This window comes from Chiloscyllium punctatum, chromosome 43 (assembly GCF_047496795.1).
Source record: "Chiloscyllium punctatum isolate Juve2018m chromosome 43, sChiPun1.3, whole genome shotgun sequence".
NCBI lineage: Eukaryota > Metazoa > Chordata > Chondrichthyes > Orectolobiformes > Hemiscylliidae > Chiloscyllium > Chiloscyllium punctatum.
Window position 1 is genome coordinate 3,844,959 of NC_092781.1, and position 27,671 is coordinate 3,872,629.

The following is a 27,671-nucleotide window of genomic DNA, read 5'->3' on the forward strand; positions in this document are numbered from 1 at the left end:
ACCCTGCAAAACTGGATGATTCAGGACTATCTGCTGTTCGAGAAAGTGGGCGCATGCACCCTCATCGTTTCCAATTGCTACACTTACTTACCCAACCCCAGTGAGGACATCAGTAACCCAGCCTGGCATATCCAATGCACTACAGCTGTACTGCTCAACCAAAAACCAAATGGGACCGATGGAACTGGGCAAGAACTGTGACAGTTATCCTGGAGCACAGCCTTGCGACAGGGATTCATATTCATCATTACTATCATTGTCGATATCGCACTTCTTGCATGGCTATTAAAATGTGTTTAAATCGCCAGCGTTTGTCTTCCAAGGTGCTACCCCCGCCGCCTTACCATGCATCAATGAAGGCCCATTCGAACAATAACTTTGCAACCGACACGGAATATGCAGCTTTGGACCCGGACTTCAAATACAACCCAACTGATGCTGCCCCGACGGCGTCAGATAAACTTCTGGTTCTCGCGACACACCCTCTTCATCTCAAACCCAGTTCTCAGACAAAAACAAAAAAAGGAGGAATTGTCGGAGAAAAGAAAATGAACTACTCTGCGTGCCCACTACTTGATTGCAGAAGCCATGTCGGTTATTAACTAAACACAACATACGAAAAATACCTCAACTTGACTACAACGAGCTCAGTAACAAAACAGCAAAACAAGCCATTTTCTAAACAGCTTCCAGACTCAATGAATACACTCCTGAGATGATCTGACCACAGTATTCCTAGCTCACAATAGCATCATCTCGATCGAAGTGATGAGAGGACATCCCCAGTCTCCTCAAGTACATAACCCCACAAAGCCTACCGAGACTGAGTGACACCTGATACGACGGAAGATTGCACACCACCCTGCATAAGCATTGAAACGAGGATACTGGAGATGAGCACCTGCACTAGACGAGGAACGGGCACCCCTGTTTCAATTACATTTTTTTTCCCATTCCATATAATTTTATTCATATTGTCTTGGAATTAACAATGCATGACTGGAACACGGATGTAACACTATACACACTATTTGTATCTGCAGCACGGGGTAGAGAATCCTGGAATTATCTGTGCAGTGTGTCCATGCTGTACCACTCCTAGCAATTTCTCTTGCCCATGATATCGTCAGAAATAAACCAGTATTCGTCTATTTAACAAGATATGTGTGTGACCTCTTTATGTCATTGACGATTCTCCACCAGTATTGCTTTGCCACACTTAAAGTACTCAGATTTCCAGTTTTTTCTATTCAGTGCCAATCATAGATGACATTCCATCTTCGCATTTGGCTGAACTGAATCTCCATCGGGACACTCCCAGTCTACAGCCTAGCCAGCTCAACCTGTTTCCAGGAGGGTTTCTGGTTAGACTCTGTTCAATTAAGCTTGATTGTCCTCAACAACCCCATTGCATTTATTCAGTAACGGTGCTGGTGTCATAAAACACAGACACGTTAAATTTTCTATACATTTGTCTCCAACATGTTTGGACAATATATTTCATAGCAGACAAGACAATTCATTAGGCACAAAGGCAAATACGTTCGTTTGGAACAAACATGCTCTGAAAATGATTGCTGGCAGCCTTTATTATGTTGTTGGACATCAGCAGTACATGTAGATTATTGTCTTCTACAAGCTGGAGAATTTATTTATTCTATCATTTACAGTGGCTATATGTATCAATGAGACAATGCCATTGGTTTTATATGAAGCGATAGAAATGTGCAAAAATCGTTATTATTTCACTTTTTAAATTTGCAGAAGACAATTAAAGCAATGTCCTTGAATGAGTCAGCATGAACAGAAATGGTCCGGTTTTTTATTCAGCTGGGATTGATGAAGCTCTGTCTTATCAGTTGGCTCGTTACACGACAGGGTACCACACAAAACTGGCAATTCCACAGTGATTCCCTCTATCCTTAGCAATTTTTATGTACCCTTCTTCACCCCAGTCTGTTCCCCAGCTGGAAAATAAGAAAATCAATTGATGCTGGAATCAAAACGCTGATAAAAGAGACATGTTTGGAGAAGCAGCTGTTTTCACTCTTGTATATAATTGGAATTATTTTCGGGACTGAATACTGGAATTACTGAGCTCGATAACGATTTGTAATGAATAACTTGCATCAGGCTGGAAAGAGTGAATTGGTTTTTTTTGCATCAATTGCTGATCTGTACATTATGTATGGACTCACTACAACATTTAAAATGGCATGAGGTGAGATCATTATCAGGGATAGTTCTGCAGCTGGAGTAGATATGAAGGGAAAAGTGAATAGGGGCGAGTGAGAGCAGTATATGTGGCCTCCTGGAGATTTCCTTCTTGCCTTATGGAGAAGGAGATTTTCTCAGAGATTTTTTTAACCATCATCGTTCTGAGATTGCCTGCCACAGGATAGAGTCTGTGCAGAGTATGCGTTGATTTGGGCACAGGTTACCCAGTGTCTCCTAAACTGCCTTAAAATTTGTTCCATATACGGTTTCCCTGCCCAAATCACATTTCCAGCTTTACCAAACTATTGCTGCACCCATTACATTGTAATAATAGCTAACTTATTAACCAACAATGTGGATGTGGATGGTGTCGTAAGCTACCCACATACTGTTTCCTCTGGGATCATGTCGAAATATGTGTATGTGTCAATGTGTGTGTGTGTGTGTGTGTGTGTGTGTGTGTGTGTGTGTGTGTGTGTGTGTGTGTGTGTGTGTGTATTCACCCGAACCACAGGATTTATTTAATCAAACATGTATCCAGTCTGGCCGTGAAGATGTGACTGCTTCTTCCAAACCTGACTGACGTGATTGTAATAACGGCATCCAGCGACGCCTCATAGAATAAATCTCTTAAAGGAGACAGACGGTCGTTGATGGAAAATATTCATTCTAGATTTCAGTTACTAATGAAGTACTGCAAAGATCAGTTTTGCATCCACTTTTGTAAGTCGATTTTTATATAAATGAACTGAATGAGAGCACAGAAGGATGGTGGATTAATATGCCGATGACATTAAGGTCGTTAGAATTGTGGACAGTTACTAAGGATGTATGGATTGCAGAGATAAGTAGATAAGCTGCAGAGCTATGACGAAAAGTGACAAATGCAGTTTAACGCGGAAAAGTGTGAGATGATTCAGTTTGGAAGGAATCAAATGTAATGGGCGAATGGTCAGATTCGTGCTTCTGTAGATGAGCACAGAGATCTCGGTGTCGAGGTACATCGATGTTTGAATGTTGCCTCCCAGGTTGATAGGGTTATTGAGATGCCATATGGTGTGTTAGCTTTAATTGTTAAAGGAGGATTCAGTTTCGGAACCAGGAGATCATTCTTCAAGCCGTGCAAATCTCTGTTGCAAACACATTCTGGGAAATATGTGCAGTTCTGGTCACGATATTACAGGAAGAATGTGCATGCTTTGGAACGTGTTCAGATGAGATTGACTGGGAAATCGCCAGTAATGGAGGGAAATATTAAAAGGAAATACTGAGGGAGTTAATGCTGTTTTCGTTAGAACAAGGTTTGAGAGGTGAATTAATTGAGATACATAAGTTAATGAAAATATTTGATAGGTTGGATAGTGAGAGGCATTTTTTTCTTGAATGGCGATGGCTGGCAGGGGGGCTTTAAAATCTAGAGTGATAGATATTGGACAGATGTCAGAGTTAGTTTCTTTCCTCAGATTGTTGTCGGAGCTTGGGACTCTGCCTGCAACAGTAGAGGCATTGTCACATTTCAGAGCATTTAAATGGTCAATGGTCAGGCATATGGACGAGAATGGAATAGTGTTTGTTACATGGGCTTCAAATTGGTTCCACAGGTCGGCGCAACTTTACTGGGCTGTACAGTTCTATTTTCTACGTTCCAGAATTGGGGCTGTTAATCTGGTCCCATCAGTGCCCTGGTGACAGGTGAGACGGTTGATTGATTCGAGCTTTGTCTTTGTTTCCCTGTGAATAGGTTGTACAGTTGGGTTTGGGGTCTGGCTTTCCCGCCCATTGCACCAGTAAATTTCTTTTTGTTGTGTATAGCTGTTAATTTTAACCATATGTTTGTAATTTGTACTGGTAATTTTTAAAAAAGGTTGTGTTTAAGGGATAATGACACTCTGATGCCTTCCTCTGTACGAAGCAATACTTCAGGCAAGAACCGTACACTTGTAAGTGCAGCGTTACTTGGTGATTGGTTACCTGCCTCTAACGTTTTTTCAGATATCATCCCAGACAGCACAACCATTAAGCATTCACTGACAGATAAACACAGTGTCACGTGCTCGTTGAACAGATACACAGGTTGCAGCACAGAGACAGGAAATTCACGCCATGTCGCTATCATTCTCCGTCTGTGATCAGATGTTTGTTATTTCATAGAGTACGGACCTGTTTTTAACCAGCCAATAGCTCATTCCATCCTCAATTCCAAAACCAACCACCAGCACTTCATGGGTTACATATCCATAGCAATTTTCATCATAGTAAACGCCTGTTAGGAGACACATATTAAATGGTTTATCGGTGAAATATTTAATTAGTGTTAATTTAGCTTTGATTAATGAGGATTGACATGTCTCTTTTTACTAATTGTCTTCAAATTGATGGTCCTCACTCCTCACCATGACGTCTGTTGACTTTAATCAATGTTTCCCAATGACATCGCCTCTGCCATTCTCACTTCCTCTCGGCACATCCTTCAGAGTCATAGACTTTTTTAGTGTAGAAATGCTTCGATCCTTCGATGGAAATCGTCCATATCCTCAACCAATCTAGTCCTATTTTCCTGCACTTGGCCAATATCCCTGTAAACCATTCCTATACATCTACCCATCCAGATGCCTTTTCTAATGTTGTATTTGTATCACTCTCCACCACTTCCTCTGGTATTTCATTCCAGACACGTATCATGCTCGGTGTGAAAACATTGCACCTCAGGTAACTTTTAAATCCTTCCCATCTCACCTTAAACTTATGGTCTCTAGTTTTGGACTCCTGTCCTCTTTATTCGTCCCATACCCATTATTGTTTATGAAATTCCACAAGCTCACCCTTCAGTCTCTGTCGTACCAGCGAACAAGGCTGCAGCATTCTCAGCCTCGGGTGAAAGTGAGGAGTACAGATGCTGGAGATCATAGTCCAGATTAGACTTATGCTGGAAATGAACAGCAGGTCAGGCAGCATCTGAGGAGCAGGAAAATCGACTTTTCGAGCACAGATACTTCATCAGGAAGGGCGTTTGCCCGAAACTCAATTTTCCTCCTCCTAAAATGCTGCCAGACCTGCTGTGCTTCTCCACCAAACCTCTAAGCTGGGCACAATTCAGCCTCACTCTCCCCCTCAAATACTTGAACCCTTGCTAAGTCCTTGTAAATATTTTCTGGATCCTTTCAGATTTACTAAAAAAATTTCTTCTAGCAGAAAGTACAGACTTTAGCATATAATTTAAAGCTGTCCTTACCAATGTCCTGTGCAGCTGGAACATGACATCCCAAAGCTTACGAATGCTGCTTCCACTACCCTGTTTACGTGTGACTCCAAGATCATGGAATTGTGCACGCGGGCCCCGAGGTCTCTTTTTTTAAATAACACTCCCTCAGGCCCTGAAACCTACTGCTATACATTTCTTTACTTTCTTTAATTGTCTTCTTTCCATTCCTGCTGGCACTGCTCCATCATCCCTTTTCTTATTTAATCTCCTTGTTCGACCCAATCACAGACTATCTGTTTTCGAATTGATGGGTCCGAACTTGATTACATTCTTCCATTTTTGACAAATTTTGCTGTTGTGTTTTGTATCAATGATTGATATAGTATCTTGCTGAGATTATTTTCGGTGTAGGGATAATTTACCAGACACTTGCAGAACACACTGACCATGGTATCTGACTGTGTGAAACTTCAGTTTGGTGCCATGTGTGTTAACACACTCTGTTAACTTACAATATCCGACACCTGGGGTGATGAAGGAGCGCCAATCTGCATTCAGTATTTTTCGGGTTTGTCTCCAATTGTGGGTTGTACAGTAGAAGTGCTTTGTGATTTGAAATGCTGATGGAGTCAATAGGGAATGGTCCTGCACATGGAGACGACCTGTGTCATCATCACAAGGAAGCTGTGCAGGCGTCCACCTCCCTGTTCAGACCACCGTCTTTGCAAGTCATCTCGAGTCGCCACACGAGAGGAGATCAAGAACAGAATAGAAACAGCTGCTGAGAGAAGAGGTGGAGCAGAGAGTGAAAGACTCTCAGCAGGAGGCCAAGAGATTTCAAGTCGAAGGTCTCGCCCTTCCTCTTAATCCAGATACAGTGACTGTAGCGTCTTCAGTTTACAATTAATAAAACACTGACATGTGCAGGCACTCAGCAGCACATCAGGACAGTTACACCTCACTATCAGTTCTCTTAGCTATCGCACAACGTTTTGAGCTATTTGCATCACTCCGAATGGGAGCAGGTCCATTTCTCATTACCATTCATGAGCTCACCTTGTAGCATAGTCTAGCTTTAACTCGATGATATCTGACAGAACTGGACGGCATGTCACACGAGAGGAGTGTAGGGAGGAACAAGGATAAGGGTCATGGTCCATGGTGAACTTTGCAGTAATATTAATACCAAAATAGTGACAGTAAATGTGTCTATAGATTTATGATTTCTAATACCTTTTCTTGAACACTCGATAATCGGATTCAAAGACATCATCCAGTACTCTGCAACTTACCTCCTTTATAATGTTGAAAGGATTTCAGACTTGCATTAATCACAACAGACATCGGTCCTATCTCTCTCACTGCTTGTTCCAATGCTGCCTCGCCTCCCCAAACCCATTTGTAGTCAGTGATTTTAGCAGCAATTTTATCTCGTTGAAATCTGCAGAAGCCTCCATCCTATAATTTAAATAAAATGTTGAAAAGGAATGCTCATTAAGTTCATGATAAAGCTATTTTTTTATTTTCTTGATACTTTTCTGCATTCCTACTTTGGCAGCCAATTTGTTTTCCCAAATCTGTGTGATATTTGTTCACTTTTTTTTAGAAAAAAATACATTTATAGTGACTAAGCATGAAAACAAGCCGTTTGTTCCAACTCGTCCACGCCGATCATATATCCTGACGTATTGTCGTCCTATTCGCGACCATTTGGCCCTGAACACTTCCAATCCATATACCCATCTGGGTACCTTTTAAATTTTATAATTGCCCCAGCCTCCACCACTTGTTCAGGCAGGTCATTCCATACATACATGAGCCTCGGCGCGAAACAATTACAAATCAGATCATTTTTAGGGTTTTCTTGTGTCAAATTTAATATTTATTGCTCAATGTATTCGAAATATTCTACACTGAGACCAAGCAATGGTATTGCAAATGAATTGAAATGTGAGGACATGAAGAACATTGTTATTTGTCTTGACAATTCAGTATCCCAATCAAGCTCACCCCCTCGTTAGCTCATAGCGAAACTAGACTAGAAAGAGTTAAGCCTCTTCAGTGTTTTCGGTCGACTCATCTGAAAATTGTGATCGTCCTTTAGTAAACTCAAATCTTCACATGCAAATAAATGTTTCCCAAACCGTCAATACTTGCAACATTAGAGTCATTGGATTACAACTAATTAGTATTAGTCTCAGCGCTTATTCAAATATTTCCCCTTTCACCTTAAGGCTCTGCTCTCTAGGTTTGAACGCCGATCCCATGGCTAAAACATTCGGCTCTTCACCCGATCCATGTACTTCATGATTTTTTAAACATCAATAATATCACCCCTCAGCCTCTGTTCTTCCGCTGGGAGAAAAGCCCCGCCTATTCAGTCTCTCCCGATAACTGAAACCCAAACCCAGCAACATCCTCATCAATATTTTCTGCACCCTGTGAAAGTTAAAAACATCGTCCCTTTAACAGAGCAACAAAACTTGTGTAGAGTTTTACAAAAGTGGCCTCGTCGATGTCCTGTACAGCTGCAATATGACGTCGCAATACCTGTACCAATGATTTGAACAATGAAGGTAACTGTGCCAAGTGCCTCCTTCACCATCCTATCTATCCTCGGCTCCACTTCCAAGGAATTATGCACCTGCACACTTGGCCTCTCTATAAATTCCTGCATGTGGGAAAGGATGGAGTATATTGATTGTCTAAAGTATGGCCACTATGCCCGTGTTTTAACGAAAATTGGAAAATTATAAATGTGTTGACTTTTCAGAGTGTTGCTACTGACTTATGGAGTGAAGATTCTGGTCAATAATTTTCAATTACTTCTCATCAATGTTGCAGTTACTTCAGCTTCAGGACACAGGGAAGAACATGATGCCAATTCTGGGGTGAGATTGATACTGGGAGTGATATTGGAATGGGTGTCTGTGTGTAGCAGGAGGGATTGCCACATTCACCCAGGTTTAATTCCAAGGTGGCTTAAAATGTAGTTGTGGCAGACTGTGTCAGCGTTCATTCAAACTTGGCTTGGAGAAGTTGTGATGAGCTGCCTTCCACAACATTTCCAGAATTTTTGATTGGTACTATTCTGTTCGAGAGGGAGTTCAAGTCTTTTGACCCAAAGTCGGTGACGGAATGACAATAAATTTCTGAGCCCGGATGGTGACTGATTTGAGGGGATGTTGCAGGGAGTGGTGTTCATTGTATCTCCAGCCCTCCTTGGCGGAAGTGGCCTTCGGTTTAGAAGATTCTGTCGACAGTCCATCAGTCAACTTCACAGCTGTAGCTCGTGAATTGTATATACTGCTGTCACTTTGTGATGATATTGGAGGGAATTAATATTTGTGGATTTGATGCCAGACAAATGGAGTGAATGTCCTGGATGGTGTCAAACCCACTCAGTGTCAAAACATAGAACACTGAACAGTGCAGCACAGTGCAGGCCCTTCGGACCCCAATGTTGTGCCAAATATTTATCTTCATCTAAGATCAACCTAAATACACACCTCTCCAATTGCTGCCGTGCATGTGCTTGACCAGCAGTCGCTTAAATGCTGTGAATGTCTCTAACTTTACTTCCAAAGCTGGCAGTGGAGTCCACGCATCAAAACATCTGCGGAAACAACCTACCTCTGGTATCTTCCCTTTACTTTCTCCAGTGACCATAACTGTATGACCTCTCATGACAGCCCTTTTCCTGGATAAACGTCTCTGGTTACCTTCCATTTCTTTATCCAAGCCATTTATATAAAAAAAACAAAGAGCAAAGGCCCAAGAACAGATCCCTGTAGGAGATCACTGGTCTCCGACCTTCAAATGAATGACATCCCATCCACGACCATTTCCTATCTTCTCTTGGCAAGCCAATTCCGTATATAGTCAGCCAAATTTCAGTAGATCCTATAACCTCCTAACTTGCTGAATGAGCCTGCCGTGGGGAACCCATCAAATACCTTACTGCAATCCATATACATCCTATCCACTGCTCGACCTTCATCAACCTGTCTCAACACATCCTCAAAGAACGCATACGAATTGTGATGCATGACATGCTCCTCAAAAAGCCACATTGATTTTCCTTAATCAAAAATCATTATCTAAACAATCCAAAATCCTATATCTGCGAACTTTTTCCAGTACCTTGCTGACCACAGACGTAAACCTACCGAGACAATAATTTCCATTTTTGTTTCTCTATTTAATTCCTTGAAGAGAATTACAATATATTCCTCCCTCCAAACATAACGAACTACTCCTGTGAAGAGGTTGGATTCAAAGATCATTGCCAGATGTGCAGCAATCTCATTTCTCACTTCTCGTAGGAAATGTGGATATATCTAATCCTGCCCTCGAGATTGAATCATACTCACGCTTTTCACAATTTATACCATATCCACATTCTAAATATCAATCAGTTCAAGCCTAGTAAGCTCTTCCCCAGTATTCTCGCTATCATCAATCTCCCTCTCTCGCACGACTACTACAGCAAAATAAAACTCATTTTGATCCTTCTCTATCTCGCCACGCTCGATGCTTAAGTTCCCTCCATTGGCTTGGATCCAGCTTAGACTCTCGCAGATCATTCTCTTATTCCTAATGTAAGTGTGCAAAACATTCGGATATTTTCAAATCCTTCTCGCCAAGGCTTTCTCATGCCCCCAACCAGTTTTCCTTCGTCCATTTTTGAGTTCTTTCCTTTCGACGCTGTAATCGAAAAAAATTTCGCCAGATCCCTTTCTTCTGCTCTTGTCATCCAGGGCTGATTTCCTTTACAATTCCGCACCGGTTTCATTGGGACAAAGTTATTCAACACAGTAAAAAAATGCTCCACATTTCTGTTGTGCATTCCCGTAGAACAATTATTCCTAATTTACACTCCACAGGACCTGTCGAAGAGTAGTAAAACATCCCGTCCCCAGATTAAATTCCCTCTCATAAAGGAGAAAGTGAGTACTGCAGATACTGGAGATCAGAGCAGAAAATATGTTGCTGGAAAAGCACAGCAGGTCAGGCAGCATCCAGGGAGCAGGAGAATCGACGTTTCAGGCATGAGCCCTTCTTCCTGAAGACGGGCTCATGCACGAAACATCGACTCTCCTGCTCCTTGGATGCTGCCTGACCTGCTGCGCTTTTCCAGCAACACATTTTCGGCTTCCCTCTCATACAGTCCGTTTCTATTCCTACCCACGGCGACTGCACATTTGTGGCATTTATGCTTTCTGTCACCGAAATGCTCTTCCATCGAGATATCTAACACCTGGCCTGGCGAATTGTCTCGAACCAAATCCAATGTGGCCTCTCTCAGTCGGCCTATCTATTTAGTGCATCAGGAATACTTCCTGGTAACACCCAACAAAATCATCTCCATCCTGATAATCTTCACCGCGGATGTTCCAATTAATATTAGGGAATTTCAAATCACCCTTATCAGCTATTCTCTTATATCTGCACGTTTCCAAGATCTACTGTCCAATCTGTCCAATGTCTATAGTAGACAACCAATAATATAACTGTTTCTTTCTTTGTTGTCGGAGCTGTAGTCATCCAGGGATGATGAAGTATTCCACCATATCCTTGCCTTTTGTTTAGTTGATGGAAAGGCTTCAAAGATGTTGATCATGTGAGACTCAGTGATGATTACATTACGTCACTTGTTGGATTATGTCATTGCCTGGCACTTGTCTGGTGAGAATGTCATTTGTTATTTATCTTCGCAAGTGGAGATATTGTCCACACCTTGCCGCATTGGACACAGATTTCTTCAAAATGTGATAAATTCAAATGGTGCTGACAATCGTGTAGATAATCCCCCTGCTTACCTTTTGGATAGAAGGCCACTGACGAAGCAGCTGAAGGTGGCTGTACCAAGAAGGCTACACTGAGGAACTCCGATCGACATGTCCCGAGCAGAAAGCCATCAAATAACTGCAAACACCTTCCAGTGTGTTCGATATAATTACAACCAAAAGATTTTTTTCTTCCAATTTCCATTCACTCCAGATTTTCTTGGGCTCCTTGATGTCACGTCACGCCTGAATGGAAAGGGGTGTCATTCTCACTTTAACGCTTGATATCAGGTCGTTTCCCCAACTATGGAGTGTAAATTCGGGACTAAAGTTGTAATGAATCACAAGCCGAGTATTCGTGCTGGAGTCCAAACTGAGGCTGCCAAATTGGCAATTTATCATACTGAGCAGTTCTGATCCCAATGCCAATATAATTCATTCAGTGGTGAGTGAGGTGATCAACATGAGACGACAACGACATGCAAATGTGTTCAGCATTGATTTGTAGATTTAGGGGTCGGGAAAATATCAAGTACCAGTTGAGGAAGGGTACCCCTGCTGTTATCTGACCTCACTGCACCACACCCCACCCCAGCCAAACACACCCCGACTCAAAGCTGTGTTGTGATCGTCACCTCCACTCCTCTCACTCAGTCACTTACTGTTGGTCTGTTACCCAAGATCAATACCAGCCCTCAGGTTGTTGTACTGAATGTTACTGCCTTCCTGATGAGCAGCGCCACTGGCCTTTGGCTGGTAATGACCACTCCTTGGCGCTGTCCTTTGTGCAAAGCCCTTCTCTTGTCCAGCTCAGTGCCTGAGTGACAATTCCTACACTGGAGCTTCATGAAAAGAGGAGACTCTCTTAATGTTGACTCGCCAGCCAGTGGGTGAGAGGCCATCACTTCCATAAAACATAGCCAGAGAATAGGTTTAGTGTAGAGTGATGCCCAGTCACCAGATCATGTATGCCTGTCATATGACGAGAGTGTTTCTTTCATTCAGTTGTTTCTTTGGCCAATGAAACGCTGGATTTTGGAAAGCGGGGAGCGTGGGCAGACAATGAACTTAAATTTTGCGTTGCTTGTGGTCTCAGATTACCACAGGAACAATTAAACAGTGTTGACACAAACCTAAAACAAAAGCAATTGCTGTCCTGGATAATAACGCGCAAGTCTTCTACAATGAGTCCAGACATGAGAGTGTGGAAGAGCTGGGGTAAGGACTTGAAGAATGAACCGAAGAACAACGTGAAACTGTGTAACACTGAGACAAAGAGCTGGGATTTGCACGCAAGAGGCTGATCCCAAACAAATCCAAGACTCGGGGCAATTGTGACGTGTTGACAGACAACAACGGCGTCTGGAGGAACAACATCAACCGTAAAGCAACTTACGCAAAAACGTCTCCTGAGTATCGATTCAAGCCAAGTTTCTTAATTACACCACAATATGCCAAATGTCAACCCAGCAAGTCGCATGGTAAATGACATTCCTAAAGAGTAAACGCCTCTCTTAATAAATCAACATATTTACATTCCTTTTCATGTAAAATTCCAGATTATATGAGAGTGACTGACCAGCCCGTTGGGGCATGTGGGAGAAGCAGACAGACATTCCTGACTCTTCAGATCTGTCCATCGCTGTGTTAGGATGTTAACTGTTATAGTGGATGGCGCACGTCCCACTCTGAAGGACAGAATATGCTGAATGTTCCGTTGATTCAGCCGAACCTCACATCCAGATGCTAAATCACAGTATGATAGAATTCCCAGAGTGTAGAAAATGCCCATTCGGCCCTACCTTATCCCTGTAACCCTGCGTCTCCCATGGCTTAAACACCTAACCTATAATTCCCTTCGCACTCTGGTTAGGTAACATAGACAATCCCCCTAACCTCCATATCTTTGAACTGTGGGAATGGTGAGCATTAATTCACAGAAAGTGAAGTATTCTTAACTCCTCAGACATATTGTCTGAGGGTACGAGGTGTTGTGTCAAGATGTAGGAGAGCTTTCCAAGATAAGGTTGAGATGAGTGGGAGTGCTGAAAGATTTTATTCTCTCAGCCTCCTTAATGGTGCTAATACAGTGACACTTTCAGAAACCTGAGGGCAGACTCTTACGGAAGGACTGACAGAGATCCAGGATGGCAGCTCCCATTTGAAAAGCATTGCGTTTCAGGGTCTAACACCATGGATGTTGGAAAAAGTCCGTGCTTCTGAAAAGCACCGAAGAATTTTCATTTGAGTTATTTAGTGTCACGTGCATATTCTTTGCACATATCGGGAAATGTGTTGTCTCGTGTTGCCACGCTGCAGCACCATCTCAAAACACATTTAAAATCACAACATACAATATAAAAGAGAAACATATGGAGATATAAAGAGAACGTCCAACTTCATAGTCATTGCTAAGTGCTCCATCATGGACATGCTGGTCAGGCATGTGTCCCCTTCTCTATCACCGTCGGAATGAAAGTCGCCAAATCTTTGGCAGCATCTTGACTCCGCTGATGCCTTGGTCAAAAGGAGGCCTTGATGGACCTCAGCAAAGTAGTTGGCACTGATTCTGCTAGGCATGACATTGGTCCAAACACGATTCTGTTGTTACCACGAGGCTGCTTTAGATATCGCTGTCTAATGCAGTCACTGCAGTTGCTGCCGGATCTTGTACTGGGCCTAAGCTCCATTGCTGCCTCCATGAATCTGTGATGGCGACCTGCACTGACAGGAACCCGAACTCACCTTCCCCCCATCTCCATGAATCTGTGCTGGATACAGATCATGACAGGAACCCGAAAACACCTTTCCCGTCCCTCCATGAATCTGTGCTGGATAGCGACACTGACAGAAACAAAACCAATCTGCACTAATCTATGATGGATGCAGTAATGACAGGAAACCAAACTCACCTTTTCTGCCTCCATGAATCTGAGCTGGATACAGATACTGACAGGAAACAAATCTCACCTCCGCTCTGCCTCCGTCAACCCCTGCTGGATACAGGCACTGACAGAAAACTAACCCACTTGCACGCTACCTCAATGAGTCTGTGCAGGGTGCAGATGCTGCCAAAATCCCAGACTCACCTGCACAGCTAATTTTGTGAATCTCTGATAGACGCAGACATTGCCATGAACGAAAGCAGAGCTCATCTGCTGCCTGCACGAAACTGTACTCAATACGGACACTGCCAGGTACCTAGACTCATCACCGCCTGAGCAGCCATGAATTAGCGTCAGGACAGGAGCCATAAGCAACCCAAACTCTCTTGGCTATTTCCGTTGTGAGTCCATGCTGCTCGACACACTCACAGGTTTCGTTGCTCTTCACCAAGAGGTAATTAAAATAAACTCCAATATAACTTGCATGTGAACACAGACAGGACCGAAGAAATGAAATAAAACGAAATGAGAATCCCGACTCCACCACCATCTTACTAGAAGTCTTGTGGATTTACCTTTCCTGTGTAAGGGTAAGTTTCCTCAGAGTTGATGCCTTGAAATTCAATCACTTGAAGAAAGCCGTGCCATGCGAATCCAGTAGAGCATCCATCAATTGGTATACTACAATCAATCAGATTTTGTTCACTGAGAGAAACCAGGTTTCCATGCCTTTTTGCCCACTGTCCTTCTATGGCACCAGTTGCACTGAAAGCCCAGGAAGAATGACATTGACCCTAGTGTTGACAGAAATATAACCACATTAACTCATATTGATCGACAAATGATAGCCAGTTTGCATCAACATACATTTGGAACACCGTCTCACACGAACTTTTAGAACTTCATCTAAAGGTTTGTTCAGGTTTCTCAGAATTACATGGAACCTGTGAATATCGGTGTGCATGGGTTCAGATGTGATTTGATTTATGTATTGTCACGTGTCCCGAACAACAGTGAAACCATTTGTTTATGACCAATAGAGGCACATGATAGTATGCGAGGATGAAGAGATCAAAAAAGAGTTGGACAAATGGTACATCGCAGAGAGTGGGCACAAGGCAAATTCAATTTCAGCAAGATCAGAAGGATTTGAGCTAGAGAGTTTCAAAGCCGACTAAAAACAGCTGGGGAAAAGCTGTTCCTGCACCTGCTGGTGGATGTGTTCCAGCTTTAGTATCTTCTACCTGACGGAATACATGTAAGTAGTACATTACCGGGGTGAGGTAGGTCCTTGATTTATGTTGCCTGCCGTTTCATGGCAGCGAAATGTGTAAGTAGAGTTCATAGATAGAGTATTCGATTCAATGATCGTCTGGGACTCGCATACAACCTTCATGAGTTTGTTATGATCCTGAGCTTCGCAGTTGCTAGACCTGGCCTTCCGGACCCAGACAGTATGCGCTCAAAGGTGCAACTGTCGAAGTTAGTGATGGTCCTTGTTCACATGCCAATATTCCTGAGCTCTCTGAAAAAGAAGAGGCGTTGTTGTATATTTTCCAACGGCACAAACACATGGTATTTTCTGGAAAGTTTGTCCATTATGTTCAGTCTAGGAAATTTGACATTTCCATTCTCTCAACCTCATTCCCATTGATGTAGATGGAGCGTGTTGTTCTCCTTTCATTCTGAAGTTAATTATGTGTTCTTTAATTTTACCGGAATTGAGAGAGAGAGAAGCTATTCCCATTTCACCACGTCAATGATCCCTCTATCTCCATTGTGTCTTTTCATTCATCGTTAACAAATTTCCCTCCTGTTGCAGTGCTGTCGTCAGTGAATATATAGATGGTGTTCGTTCAGAATTCGTGTGTGTAAAGGTAGTACAGTAACTGGATGAGCATTCATTATTGGGGGACGCAAGTGGTGAAGGTTATTCGGGAGAAGGTACAGTTGCCGATCTTCAATGATTGGTATCTGTGGGTCAGACAGCTGCGGATACAGTTGCAGACGATAGAATCATGAACAATGTCACAGGGCTTTGAGTTCAATGTGGCAAAGGTGTGATAAGAGTGTTGAAGGCAGAGGCACAGTCAATGAGTAGAAGTCTGACGAAAGTGTCCTATTCCCAATGTTCAAGGCTTGCAGGGCGAGAGATATTTCACCCACCGTGTCCCTGTTACTTCAATCGGCACATTTTAATTGTCAGAGGGAGGCTGGGAGAATGGAGTTGATGTGGGCCCTCACCAGCTTTTCGAAGCACTTCATGATTATTGTGCTCAGGTCACTGGTCTGTACTCATTAAGGAACAATGCATGAGTTTTGTTTCCTTACTTACGAAGATGATGGTGGTCTTCTTGAAGCAGGTTGGGACTTCAGCTTGTAGAAGAGAGAGTTTGAAGATGTCGGAGAATTTTCCGCACTGGAGCTGTGTCGCCTGGCGGGGACAGTGTTTGGGCCAAGCAGCGTCCTTAGCGTTATTCCCAGGAGGACTGATCTGATTTCTACAGCAGTGACCAACAACTTGAAGCATTGAAATGTAACAGGATTATTTGATTATGAAAAGTCTTCTTAATACCAAAACTTGTCTCATTATTCAATTTCCACTCTTGACAAATTCGCAAAATGCATTGGCTATCAAGGGAACATGGCATTGGCTCTCAGAGAGGGACAGGATGAACGCTGTTTCCGATTGGTTACAAACGACCATGGTGTTCGATCAGACCAAATATCATCTCAGGACAAGATGCACAGGCTCCAGTTGTATGGGCCTTGCCCATGAACTTTAGCATCTGGCATTTGCTCGTCCCCAGTCCAGGGATCGACCATAGTCTGGTGCCGGGGCGGGGAGTTGTCCTTGCGTCTGCAATCCAGAGACTTGGTTTCAACAGTCCTTTGGCTACAAAGTGACTAGTTCGGGGATTGGGAACTGTTGTCACTGGGAGAAGAGTTTGCAATTCTTCACCTCTGAGGGCTGTGCGTTGAGAGGTCTGGGAGATTGCAGTTATGAGCGAGGTTGGGTGATAACACGATATGCAATGATGATTAAAATGAATCTTGGATGGGAAGGGATTCCATAAAGTTGTTGGATGAAGTGTGATGGTGTTAGCAGCACAGCCTTACCTCTGCAAAGCTTGCTCCTCTTCCTTCCACATGCGACACCAAGCTCACAGTACACACGTTGGTCCGATGTGACCATGTCATTGGGCATCATGGTGGTGCAGTTTTATTAAGGCTTCTCTCCACCGAGAGAAAAACAGCCAAGTGGAAGGTCAAGCTGATACCACATATCGAAAAGGATCAAATAACGTACGAGGTTTGTCACGCTTGCCACTAAACTTCATATTTTAGTGGCTAAGGGATTGGTGTGGGAAAGAGGGATTCCACTTCATGGGGCACTGGCATCAGTTTTGGAACAGGGGGGATCTGTACCGTTGGGACGGTCTCCACCTGAACCGATCAGGTACCAATGTTCTGGCGAAGAGGATAAATAGGGTGGTCAGTAGGACTTTAAACTTCTGAGTTGGGGGGAAGGGAAAGTGAAAGCAACAGGGAGTATGGAGGTAAATGGAAAGATAAGCAGCAGGATAGCATGTTTCCAGGCGGATTTAAAATTGAGGCAGACTGAGAATGCAGAAAAAAGCAAGGATAACTTAGGACATATGACTTACAACATCTCTAATAAGGAAGTTAGCATTAAGGCACTTTACCTGAATGCTCGTAGCATTCATAATAAAGCCGATGAATTAATGGCACAGATAATAGTGAATGATTATGATGTAGTAGGCATCACAGAGACTTGGTTACAGGGGGGTCAGGACTGGCAGTTAAACCTCCATGGTTTTTCGACTTATCGAAAAGACAGAGAGGTGGGCAGAGGGGGTGGAGTTGCCTTGTTAGTTAAGAACAAAATTAAATCTATGGTATTGAATGACATAGCGTCGGATGATGTTGAGTCTGTGTGGGTGGAATTGAGGAACCACAAAGGCAAAAAAACCATAATTGGAGTTGTGTACAGACCTCCTAACAGTGGTCAGGACCAGGGACGCAACATGTACCGGGAAATAGAGAAGGCATGTCAGAAAGGCAAGGTTACATTGATCATGGGTGACTTCAATATGCAGGTGGACTGGGTAAATAATGTTGCTAGTGGATCTAAAGAAAGGGAATTCATGGAATGCTTACAGGATGGCTTTTTGGAACAGCTAGTCATGGAGCCCACAAGAGAGCAGGCTATTCTGGACCTAGTGCTTTGCAATGAACCAGACTCTATAAAAGATCTTAAAGTAAGGGAACCCTTAGGAAGTAGCGACCATAATATGGTAGAGTTCAGTCTGGAGTTTGAAAGGGAGAAGGCGAAATCTGATGTAATGGTGTTACAGTTGAATAAAGGTAATTATGAGGGCATGAGAGAGGAACTGACTAAAATAGACTGGAAGCAGAGGCTAACCGGGAAGACACTAGAGCAAAAATGGCAGGAGTTTGTAGGTATAATTGAGGACACTGTACAGAGGTTCATTCCCAAGAAAAGAAAGATTAACCGGGGAGGGATTAGACAACCTTGGCTGACAAAGGAAGTCAGGAAATGTATTAAAGAAAAAGAGAGATCCTATAAAGTGGCTAAGAACAGTGGGAAATCAGAAGATTGGGAAGGATACAAAAGCAAACAGAGGATAACAAAGAGTGTAATAAGAAATGAGAGGATCAAATATGAAGGTAGGCTAGCCAGTAATATTAGAAATAATAGTAAAAGTTTCTTTCAGTACATAAGAAACAAACGACAGGCAAAAGTAGACATTGGGCCACTTCAAACTGATGCAGGGAGCCTAGTGATGGGAGATAAGGAAATAGCAGGAGAACTTAACAAGTACTTTGCGTCAGTTTTCACAGTGGAAGACAGGAGTAATATCCCAAAAATTAAAGGGTGTCACCGGGCTGAGTTGAGTATGGTTGCCATTACGAAAGAGATAGTGCTAGAAAAGTTAAAAAGTCTTAAAATTGATAAATCTCCTGGCCCCGATGGGATACACCCTAGAGTTCTGAGAGAGGTTGCTGAGGAAATAGCAGAGGCATTGGTTGAGATCTTTCAAGAGTCACTGGAGTCAGGAAAGGTCCCGGACGATTGGAAGATGGCTGTAGTAACCCCCTTGTTCAAGAAAGGATCAAGGCAAAAGATGGAAAATTATAGGCCAATCAGCTTAACCTCGGTTGTTGGTAAAATTCTAGAATCCATCATTAAGGATGAGGTTTCTAAATTCTTGGAAGAGCAGAGTCTGATTAGAACAAGTCAACATGGATTTAGTAAAGGGAGGTCATGCCTGACAAACCTGTTGGAATTTTTTGAAGAGGTAACAAGTAGGTTAGACCAGGGGAACCCAGTGGATGTGGTCTATCTGGACTTTCAAAAGGCCTTTGATAAGGTGCCACACGGGAGACTGCTGAGCAAGGTGAGGGCCCATGGTGTTCGAGGTGAGCTGCTGGGATGGATTGAGGATTGGCTATCTAACAGAAGGCAGAGAGTTGGGATAAAAGGTTCTTTTTCAGAATGGCAGCCGGTGACGAGCGGTGTCCCGCAGGGTTCGGTGCTGGGGCCACAGCTGTTCGCATTATATATTAATGATTTGGATGAGGGAACCGGGGGCATTCTAGCGAAGTTTGCCGATGATACAAAGTTAGGTAGACAGGCAGGTAGTACTGAGGAAGTGGGGAGGCTACAGAAGGATCTAGACAGGTTGGGAGAGTGGTCCAGGAAATGGCTGATGGAATTTAACGTGAGCAAGTGCGAGGTCTTGCACTTTGGCAAAAAGAATATAGGAATGGACTACTTTCTAAATGCTGAGAAACTTAATAAAGCCAAAGCACAAAGGGATCTGGGAGTGCTAGTCGAGGATTCTCTAAAGGTAAACATGCAGGTTGAGTCTGTGATTAAGAAAGCGAATGCAATGTTGTCTCTTATCTCAAGAGGGTTGGAATATAAAAGCAGAGATGTACTACTAAGACTTTATAAAGCTCTGGTTAGACCCCATTTGGAGTACTGTGTCCAGTTTTGGTCCCCACACCTCAGGAAGGACATACTGGCACTGGAACGTGTCCAGCGGAGATTCACACGGATGATCCCTGGAATGACAGGTCTAGCATATGAGGAACGGCTGAGGATACTGGGGTTGTATTCGTTGGAGTTTAGAAGATTAAGGGGAGATCTAATAGAGACGTACAAAATAATACATGGCTTTGAAAAGGTGGATGCTAGAAAATTGTTTCTGTTAGGCGAGGAGACTAGGACCCGTGGACACAGCCTTAGAATTAGAGGGGGTCATTTCAGAACGGAAGTGCGGAGACATTTCTTCAGCCAGAGAGTGGTGGGCCTGTGGAATTCATTGCCACGGAGTGCAGTGGAAGCCGGGACGCTAAATGTCTTCAAGGCCGAGATTGATAGGTTCTTGTTGTCTAGAGGAATTAAGGGCTACGGGGAGAACGCTGGCAAGTGGAGCTGAAATGCGCATCAGCCATGATTGAATGGCGGAGTGGACTCGATGGGCCGAATAGCCTTACTTCCACTCCTATGTCTTATGGTCTTATGGTCTTATATTCCTTCATTGTCTCAGATTTAATGAATACCAGTTTCTGGGTTGGGCAGGAAGGATCGGACACATTGTTGCAGCCTGTTAGCCCTGCAATGGTTTGTTCAGTCAGTCTCGCAGCAATTTTGTCTGTCGGGCGTGAGGGAGCACTGACAATGCTGAGCAGAACTGGGCAGCAGTTTGGAGGTGGAGGCTCAGCCACTTCTATGATATCTGGAGTCTGGGTCTTCGGAGTGACCTGTGTGTGCCTCCTCCTCCAGCAGGGCACTGTCCCTTTTACTTGTGATTAGAAAGTGGCAACTCGACTACAGGCCTGTGGAGCAGTTGGCGATGGGGTACAGCTTTGTGCCCATGGCCAGCAGACGCTGAGGGTGCTGGGCCTGCTTCTCCATGGCAACTGGCATACTGTCCTTGGACTTTAGATGATTCATTGATTGGGGTATCTGGGTCCCCGCAGAGTATCTGTCATCTTTCAAGTGTACATCCCTGTCTGCTGCATCTGCTGCGCCATGGTACATGTAGATTTTTGTCGACACCACGGTCTCCTTTGCCCGTTCCGGGTCGCTGGCAGCCCTCTGAGTGCTGTAGGAAATGACACAGTGAGGTGCTTACCAGAAAGTGCTCCCATACCCTCAATAGCTCACATTCCCAGGGAGCTAGTGGTGTGTGCGGGACGCAGCCTTACTGATATTTCCACTGAGGCCTCAATACTTTCATGCTCAGAGAATGAGGAGGTGTCTTCTTTCCCTGTGGAGCTAGAATAGATGCTGATGGAACCGACAGAACACGAGAGACAGAAGTTTCTGGGGTCAATGCAAAGACACACTGAGAATTAATGAGAGTGACAGAATGCTAACAAAGCAGTGATGAGTGGTATTTACTCGCTCAGTGGAATGTGGGTGTATCATGTTTTCTGGTGAGAAACAGGAGTCACTCCTCACAGGCTGAGGAATCTGGTGTCAGACATCTCTCCACCAATCCAAGAGCTTTCTGTCCTCCAGTGTTCTCTCATCTCCTGGAATGACAGGGCAGGAAGGATTGAGTGAGAGATTTAAATTTGGCATGGCCCTTGGTGTTGGTACATGACGGGAGTTATTCCGAGGTCGTGAAGTGGCAATGCCAATGCGATGTTGGTTTTGAAGATGAGGAAGACGTCAGTGACATCATGAATCTGGGTAGGAGGGGGTGCTGAGGCTGGGATATAGACGGAGGGGGAAGGTGGGTGGCCACAGCGCTTCTGACACATAGCATTCTGATGGCAATGTTGGTTGTTTTTCTGTACCATTCTCTGGCCTGTTCAAAAACATTCCTATCTGAGCAGGGCAAGGTGACCATGCTCGTGCTCATGTGGGTTCACAGCAGCTTTTTCATGATGGGTGAGCTCCCAGGATATCGGGCACTATTCATGAATCTATTGAATAGCTCCGGGAAGAATGTGTGGGAAGATTAGACACGGAGTGGATATGTGGGATGTTATAGCTGCATTGACGTGGCTACCGAGATGCTTTTGATAACGATAGTGAGAAATCTCACTGAGCCTCATGGTGTTCTCTCACCCAAACATTCAATGCAACTGACACTTAGTGAATTACAGTATAGTCCGATCGTTTACAACTCCCATTTGTACACAATATTTCATATAATTACCAGCAGGCTCTGCCCTCCTGTCGATCAGCCTTGTCCAGTTGGAGAGAATGATTGAGAGAGGTACAAGGCCCAACAGAAGTGAATGTGGTTTTCAAATTTGGGGTGTCGAGCATATGATCGAATATTCTTTGAATAAGACTGGACATGGTATCACAAGGAAGCTTGGCACTGCAGCTCGCAACATTACCATTATTGAGTTGTGCCAATTTATATCTGAACTTATATTTATTACATCGGAATTGTACTGGTAGACTTCAATTTTACAATTAAATCTAACCATTGAATTTGTTTTTGCAGTATGATTTCTCTAGATATTATGAGTAAAAGCACGAACATTATCATTGATACATATACCATGCTCCCTTGAATACCAGGAAACAAATGCAACAAGAAAACAGGAGAAGCAATTTGTGTTAAAAATTATCAACTGAAACGGAGCCTTTCCTAACAATTCCGACAAGCTGATCAAAACGTCCAATTCTGTTGAGAAATTAATGTCTGCACTTAATAATCTTGAGAGCTTTTCATGATTTGTTTACCTGGTTTTTCACTGGAGTAACTAAACCTTCTCTTCGCCAGTCAACAGTTGCAGTTCTTAGTTTAAAGTAACTTTCTTTAGATGCACTACTTTCATCTGTTTCATCAGCTTCAATTTCAGTCATGTTAACAGCTTCGATTCGGCGATGTCCATTCATGAGCTTATTGAACTCTTCATTGGTCTGAAAATTCAAACACATTGGTGAAATGATTGACTTTTAGTGGTGATTATGTCGGAGAGTGTCAATAACGTAAGAGAGCTACATTCTACATAATCGCTGACTTTAGCATGAAGTGCGGGGAAAGCAATGAGGGCATTCATTACTCGTGTTTAATCTTTAACTGAATAAGTGAGCAGCAGGCAAATAAGTGGCCATCCATTTCGTCCCAATCCAATAAAAAGCTGTGTGAGAAGGCTCGAGCAGCTCAAATATCTCTGCTCGATCGTTCAATTACCAAAATGGCAATTGCTTTGTACATGTGTTTCATTTTGCAAGAATCAGTTCGATAATGGTCTATGATCATTAAAACCTGACAGGTCAATTTCATCATGGAAGGATAGGTTAACTCACCTCAGATTGGTGGGGTTTATTGGTGTTTGAGATGAACCTTCCCAATCAGGAGGATTTCACATTCCATCACTGGCCTGATCTGAATTCCGGATAACACGTTGGTCTTGAGTTGGCCTCATTGCCCATGGACTATTAGGTTTAGGTACGAAAATGAAATTGCTCTTTTTCAAGAAGATACTGGATTGGAATGGTTAGAAAAGGACCAAATTTGGTGCTATCTATCATCAAATATCGTATCATCAGGAACTTTGGATATCTCCATACCAAACCCAGCTTGCAAACTGGTAGTGAGTCATCTGGTGTCTCTTTTTGATGGGTAGGAAGGGATACATGTCGGTTTGAAAGGGGAATGAACATGTCCCATCCTCTGAGTAATAAGCGTGGCCCTCGGGACATGCAAAAGTCAGAGTTGCGCCTGCCTTTTTGATGGCTATATGGAGCATGCCTTGTTCCAGTCCTACTCTGACCCCTGTCAAAGTTCTGTGTCTGATCCATTGATTGTTGCTTTCAACTCTCACCCAGAATTAGAAATAGTAATCAATTTTACTCCGAATTTCCACCCTTCCCCCAACTTCACCTGGAATCTCTGAAAATCTTCCTTTCCTTTCTTGAGTTTAGTGTTTCCATTTAAGGGCTAGACCATCTACTGTCTCCCACAGTTACGTTGAACTACGTCTCCTCACACCCTGCGAACTGCAAAGATTCCATTCCATTTCCCAGGTTCTCCACCTGTTCATCGGTGTCACCACCCACTGGGGTGTTTGTCACATCTTCGCTTTTCCTAACCTAAGGACTCCTCTCAATGCCGTTGACAGGCATTTCAGCTGTCTTACTCAATTTGCGCAATTGTTTCCTCCCCCATAAGAACATAACAAATAGCAACATGAGTAGACTATTGGCCCCTCCACCTTGCTTCATCATTACATTCAGCCTCTCCCTATCGCTCAAATCCTGCAGTCCTGCCAAAATACTTGTAAATCTTTTCTGACCCCTTTCAAGTTTCACAACATCTTTGCGAGTGGAATGAGACCAGACTTGCACGCAATATACCAACAGTGGCCTAACCAATGTCCTCCACAACAGAAACATGACCTCCCAACAGCTCTATTCAATAACATGACAAATATAGGGCAGAATAACAAACGCTTTCTTCACTGAACTATCTTCCTGCAAAGACATTCAGGCCTCAGAGAGAAGGAATTCCTCTTCATCTCGATTTCAAAACGCTGTCCATTTATTGTAATTCGATGATGTCAAGTCCTAGCCTCTCTCATTCGCGTCAACATCATCTGTGCACTCACCCTGTCAAACCCAGTAAGAACATGTAAATTTCAAAGGGATCACCTGTCAATCTTCTAAACCCCATTCACTAAAGTCCCAACCTGGTTGGTCTTTACTCACAGGACAATCTTTGGTGCAGTTGTTCCCCTTCATCCCAGAAGGAAAATAGGATTATTTCTGTCTTCACTTTCAATAATCCCATTCTCTGCTTTCTGTTTAGCGAATAAATCCTCAACCAATGCCAATATGTTACGCATTTCACCATAATCTTTTATTTTGTTTAGCAACAGCTGGTGTGGCCCTGCATGAAATGTCTTTTAAAATTGCAAGTGAACACAATCTATTGGCTTTCCTGTGGTTAAAAAAAAGTGTTGCCTGTTTGTTCACTTATTAACATTTGTGTGCACATAGGTCCAGCAAGTTATTAAAGAGGCAAAATATATAGTTGCCATTAATGCAGAGCAAAGACAGCATCAAAGTGGGGAAGTCTTGTTGTGATTGGACAAAGTCAGTCAGACAGCACAGAGGGCACTGTGATTAGCATTGATTTCACTCTTTGCGGAGGAATATTTGGAAGGAAAGTTGAAGCAGGTTAATCAAAAATATTCCTACGAAGAAGAGAGTTATCACGAAAGAAACAGTTTGACAGACTGTGCCCACTCCTCATGAAGGATGAGAAGGTGGAGTGCTGAACTTACTGAAACAAATAAGATTCGAAGGCGCTTGACAGGGCTAATGGTGAGAGGATGCTTTTCTTGATGGTAAAGGTGAGTACAGAACAATGTCCTGGCATAGACATTGACGCTACTATTTACTTATCTATGTGACTGAACTCTGTGATCTGCCTGTATTGTTCGCAAGACAAAGCCTTTCACTGTGCCTTGGTACACATCACATTAAATTCAATTCGACTCAAAATAATTCAATTAATTTCAATTCAGCTTAATTCAATCTAATTCAATTCAATTCAAGCCAATTCAATTCAAATCATTTCTTTTCGATTCATGGGATGCTGGTGTAATGCTGATGTCATTAGTCACATTTTGTTTGAAGTGCCGAGAACAGGGGAAATGACCAACTGTCCTGAGGAGCAATAATACAGAGAGCAGGATTATTCTTTAATATGTTTGGAAAGCAAGTTAGTTTATCTGCTGTGGATAAAGTTTAGTCAGCAATAGGTAGGACAGAGGCAGAGATCCAGCAGTCTCAAGAAGAATATTATAGCCGAAGGGAGCAGCCTCCACAGTACAGAATGCAACTCAGGCGTCCAGACTTCATAATAGACAGCATCGATAAAGGCTCAACAACACAGAGGTGTATCCATGGTGTGACTGCCGTCCATAGAGTGTGCTCAAGCCAGCCGGTGCTGTATAATGCAAATTAGTTGTACAAAATATGATCATGCAAGTGAGCAGAAATTGTCAAATTCAGGGGATGGCCAGTCATTAGAGTTGTCTTCCAAAAGAGAAATGGAGACTTGAGTCATTGAATATATTCAAACTTGAGCGAGATTATTTTGATTTCCAGATGAGTAACGGGTAATGGAAGCCTGGAATGAGAAGGAAGGAATCAACAAATTGGAGTAAAGTGAGATCAGTCATTGAGTGTACTGAATGAGTGAGTCAGCTTGGGGGACGAAATGACCAAGTGCTGCTCCTGTAGCTGAATATAACCTTGTACCAGCTTCACAATTTCACAATGACCGGCATCAAATTGATCGTAGACGATATATCCTGTACACACCAGATCTCCAAAGTTGTTCATTCCCAATTTAGATGTGCGTTTCCCCAATGAGTGCTCGAGGTTGTGTTGTTCGATGTATCTCATATTGTCCTCCCATATCATTCTCCTGTAGCTCTCCTCATCCTGAATAAACAGGTTAATATAATTAGACTCCAGCTTCTTTCATTCATAAAATAATACAGAAGCATTAGAAAACGGTTTGTGAAATCTGAAATAACATTTTCCTGTCAGGATTCATCGTCCCACCCAGATGTGAAAATGATTACTCAGGTTCCCCAGACCCAACTCAACATAACGCACCCACAGCAAAACCTGTCGAGCTGCCAGTCTGAGAGATTCATGCTGAAAGTGAATTAAAATTAAATAGCTGAACAAGAGTCCATGCCTGAAGCAAGATTAGGCCAGTGGCAAGCATGGAATTCCTTGCAAAACAACTGTGGCCACTACATGGGCAATTACTGTCCATGTATGTATCTTCTTAACCTGTTGTGTGAGAGAACTGCGTTAAGCTGCCAGCATAGTAAACTGGGTTTCGGCAAAGAGATGCTTCATTGAATGGGCCGCTTGGAATGATCAGACGGCTCCCCCATCCCTCAGTCTCCAAGATGCCCACTTACAAATGCCTCTTCAACACCAAGAATGGATCTTAATCTTCTAGAGTCAGATTTGTGTTTTTTGTCGTAAATCCAACAGGACTGCAGCGGGATCCTAGTAAATTAAGATAAACCAAGTCGCTGCTGATTCACTTTGTATTTGGTCAGTTCATTAATGAAGATAGAAACTTGTAGAATACCATTGAATTTCAAGATCAATATTTTCTCAATGTCACTTCACTCAGCAGATGCCTCTCATTGACTGCAACTACATATTCTCAATCTCTGTCAATTGTGTGCAGTCCATTCTTATTCTGAATGAGCTGAACAGTACAGACTCTCCTTTTACCTTGGTGTACTGGTTCCCACGTTGTGATTTCCAGTTTTTCCAGTCTTCGTCCAATTTTGAATCAAATGTGTCTGTTGAGGCTGCAGCCAGAATAGATACCTCCACACTGCACAGCAACAGCCAGACGTTCATGATGCACAACCTCATACGCAGGACCAGTAGGTTTTAGATAGGGAGTGGGCAACTATCAAGTTAGCTGTTTCCTTATTCTGAGAAGAAACAATACACATTGTACAAATAATACAAACAATCAAAAAACATTTCATCCAATGCTGAAA

At 43.1% G+C, this 27,671-nt stretch overlaps 1 protein-coding gene across 1 annotated transcript; it reads right to left on the reverse strand.

Moving 5' to 3' along the window:
• Nucleotides 1-1,835: 1,835 nt before the first annotated feature.
• LOC140466501 (cathepsin J-like) lies at nucleotides 1,836-27,535 on the reverse strand. Its single transcript, XM_072561983.1, has 7 exons — nucleotides 27,394-27,535; nucleotides 26,452-26,574; nucleotides 22,858-23,037; nucleotides 14,669-14,887; nucleotides 6,712-6,877; nucleotides 4,378-4,480; nucleotides 1,836-1,967 (listed from the first exon to the last, which is right to left on the reverse strand). The coding sequence occupies exons 1-7, from the start codon at nucleotides 27,523-27,525 to the stop codon at nucleotides 1,868-1,870; spliced, it is 1,023 nt and encodes a 340-aa protein (XP_072418084.1). The 5' UTR covers nucleotides 27,526-27,535; the 3' UTR covers nucleotides 1,836-1,867.
• Nucleotides 27,536-27,671: the final 136 nt, after the last annotated feature.

Excerpts from the sequence above, each read along its gene's own strand:
- LOC140466501 (XM_072561983.1), bottom strand. The coding sequence starts at position 27,525 with ATGAACGTCTGGCTGTTGCTGTGCAGTGTGGAGGTATCTATTCTGGCT. Across the intron at positions 23,038-26,451 it reads TGAACAACTTTGGAGATCTG|ACCAATGAAGAGTTCAATAA; the intron begins GTGTGTACAGGA and ends TTGAATTTTCAG. Across the intron at positions 6,878-14,668 it reads CTTACCCTTACACAGGAAAG|GATGGAGGCTTCTGCAGATT; the intron begins GTAAATCCACAA and ends TTTAAATTATAG.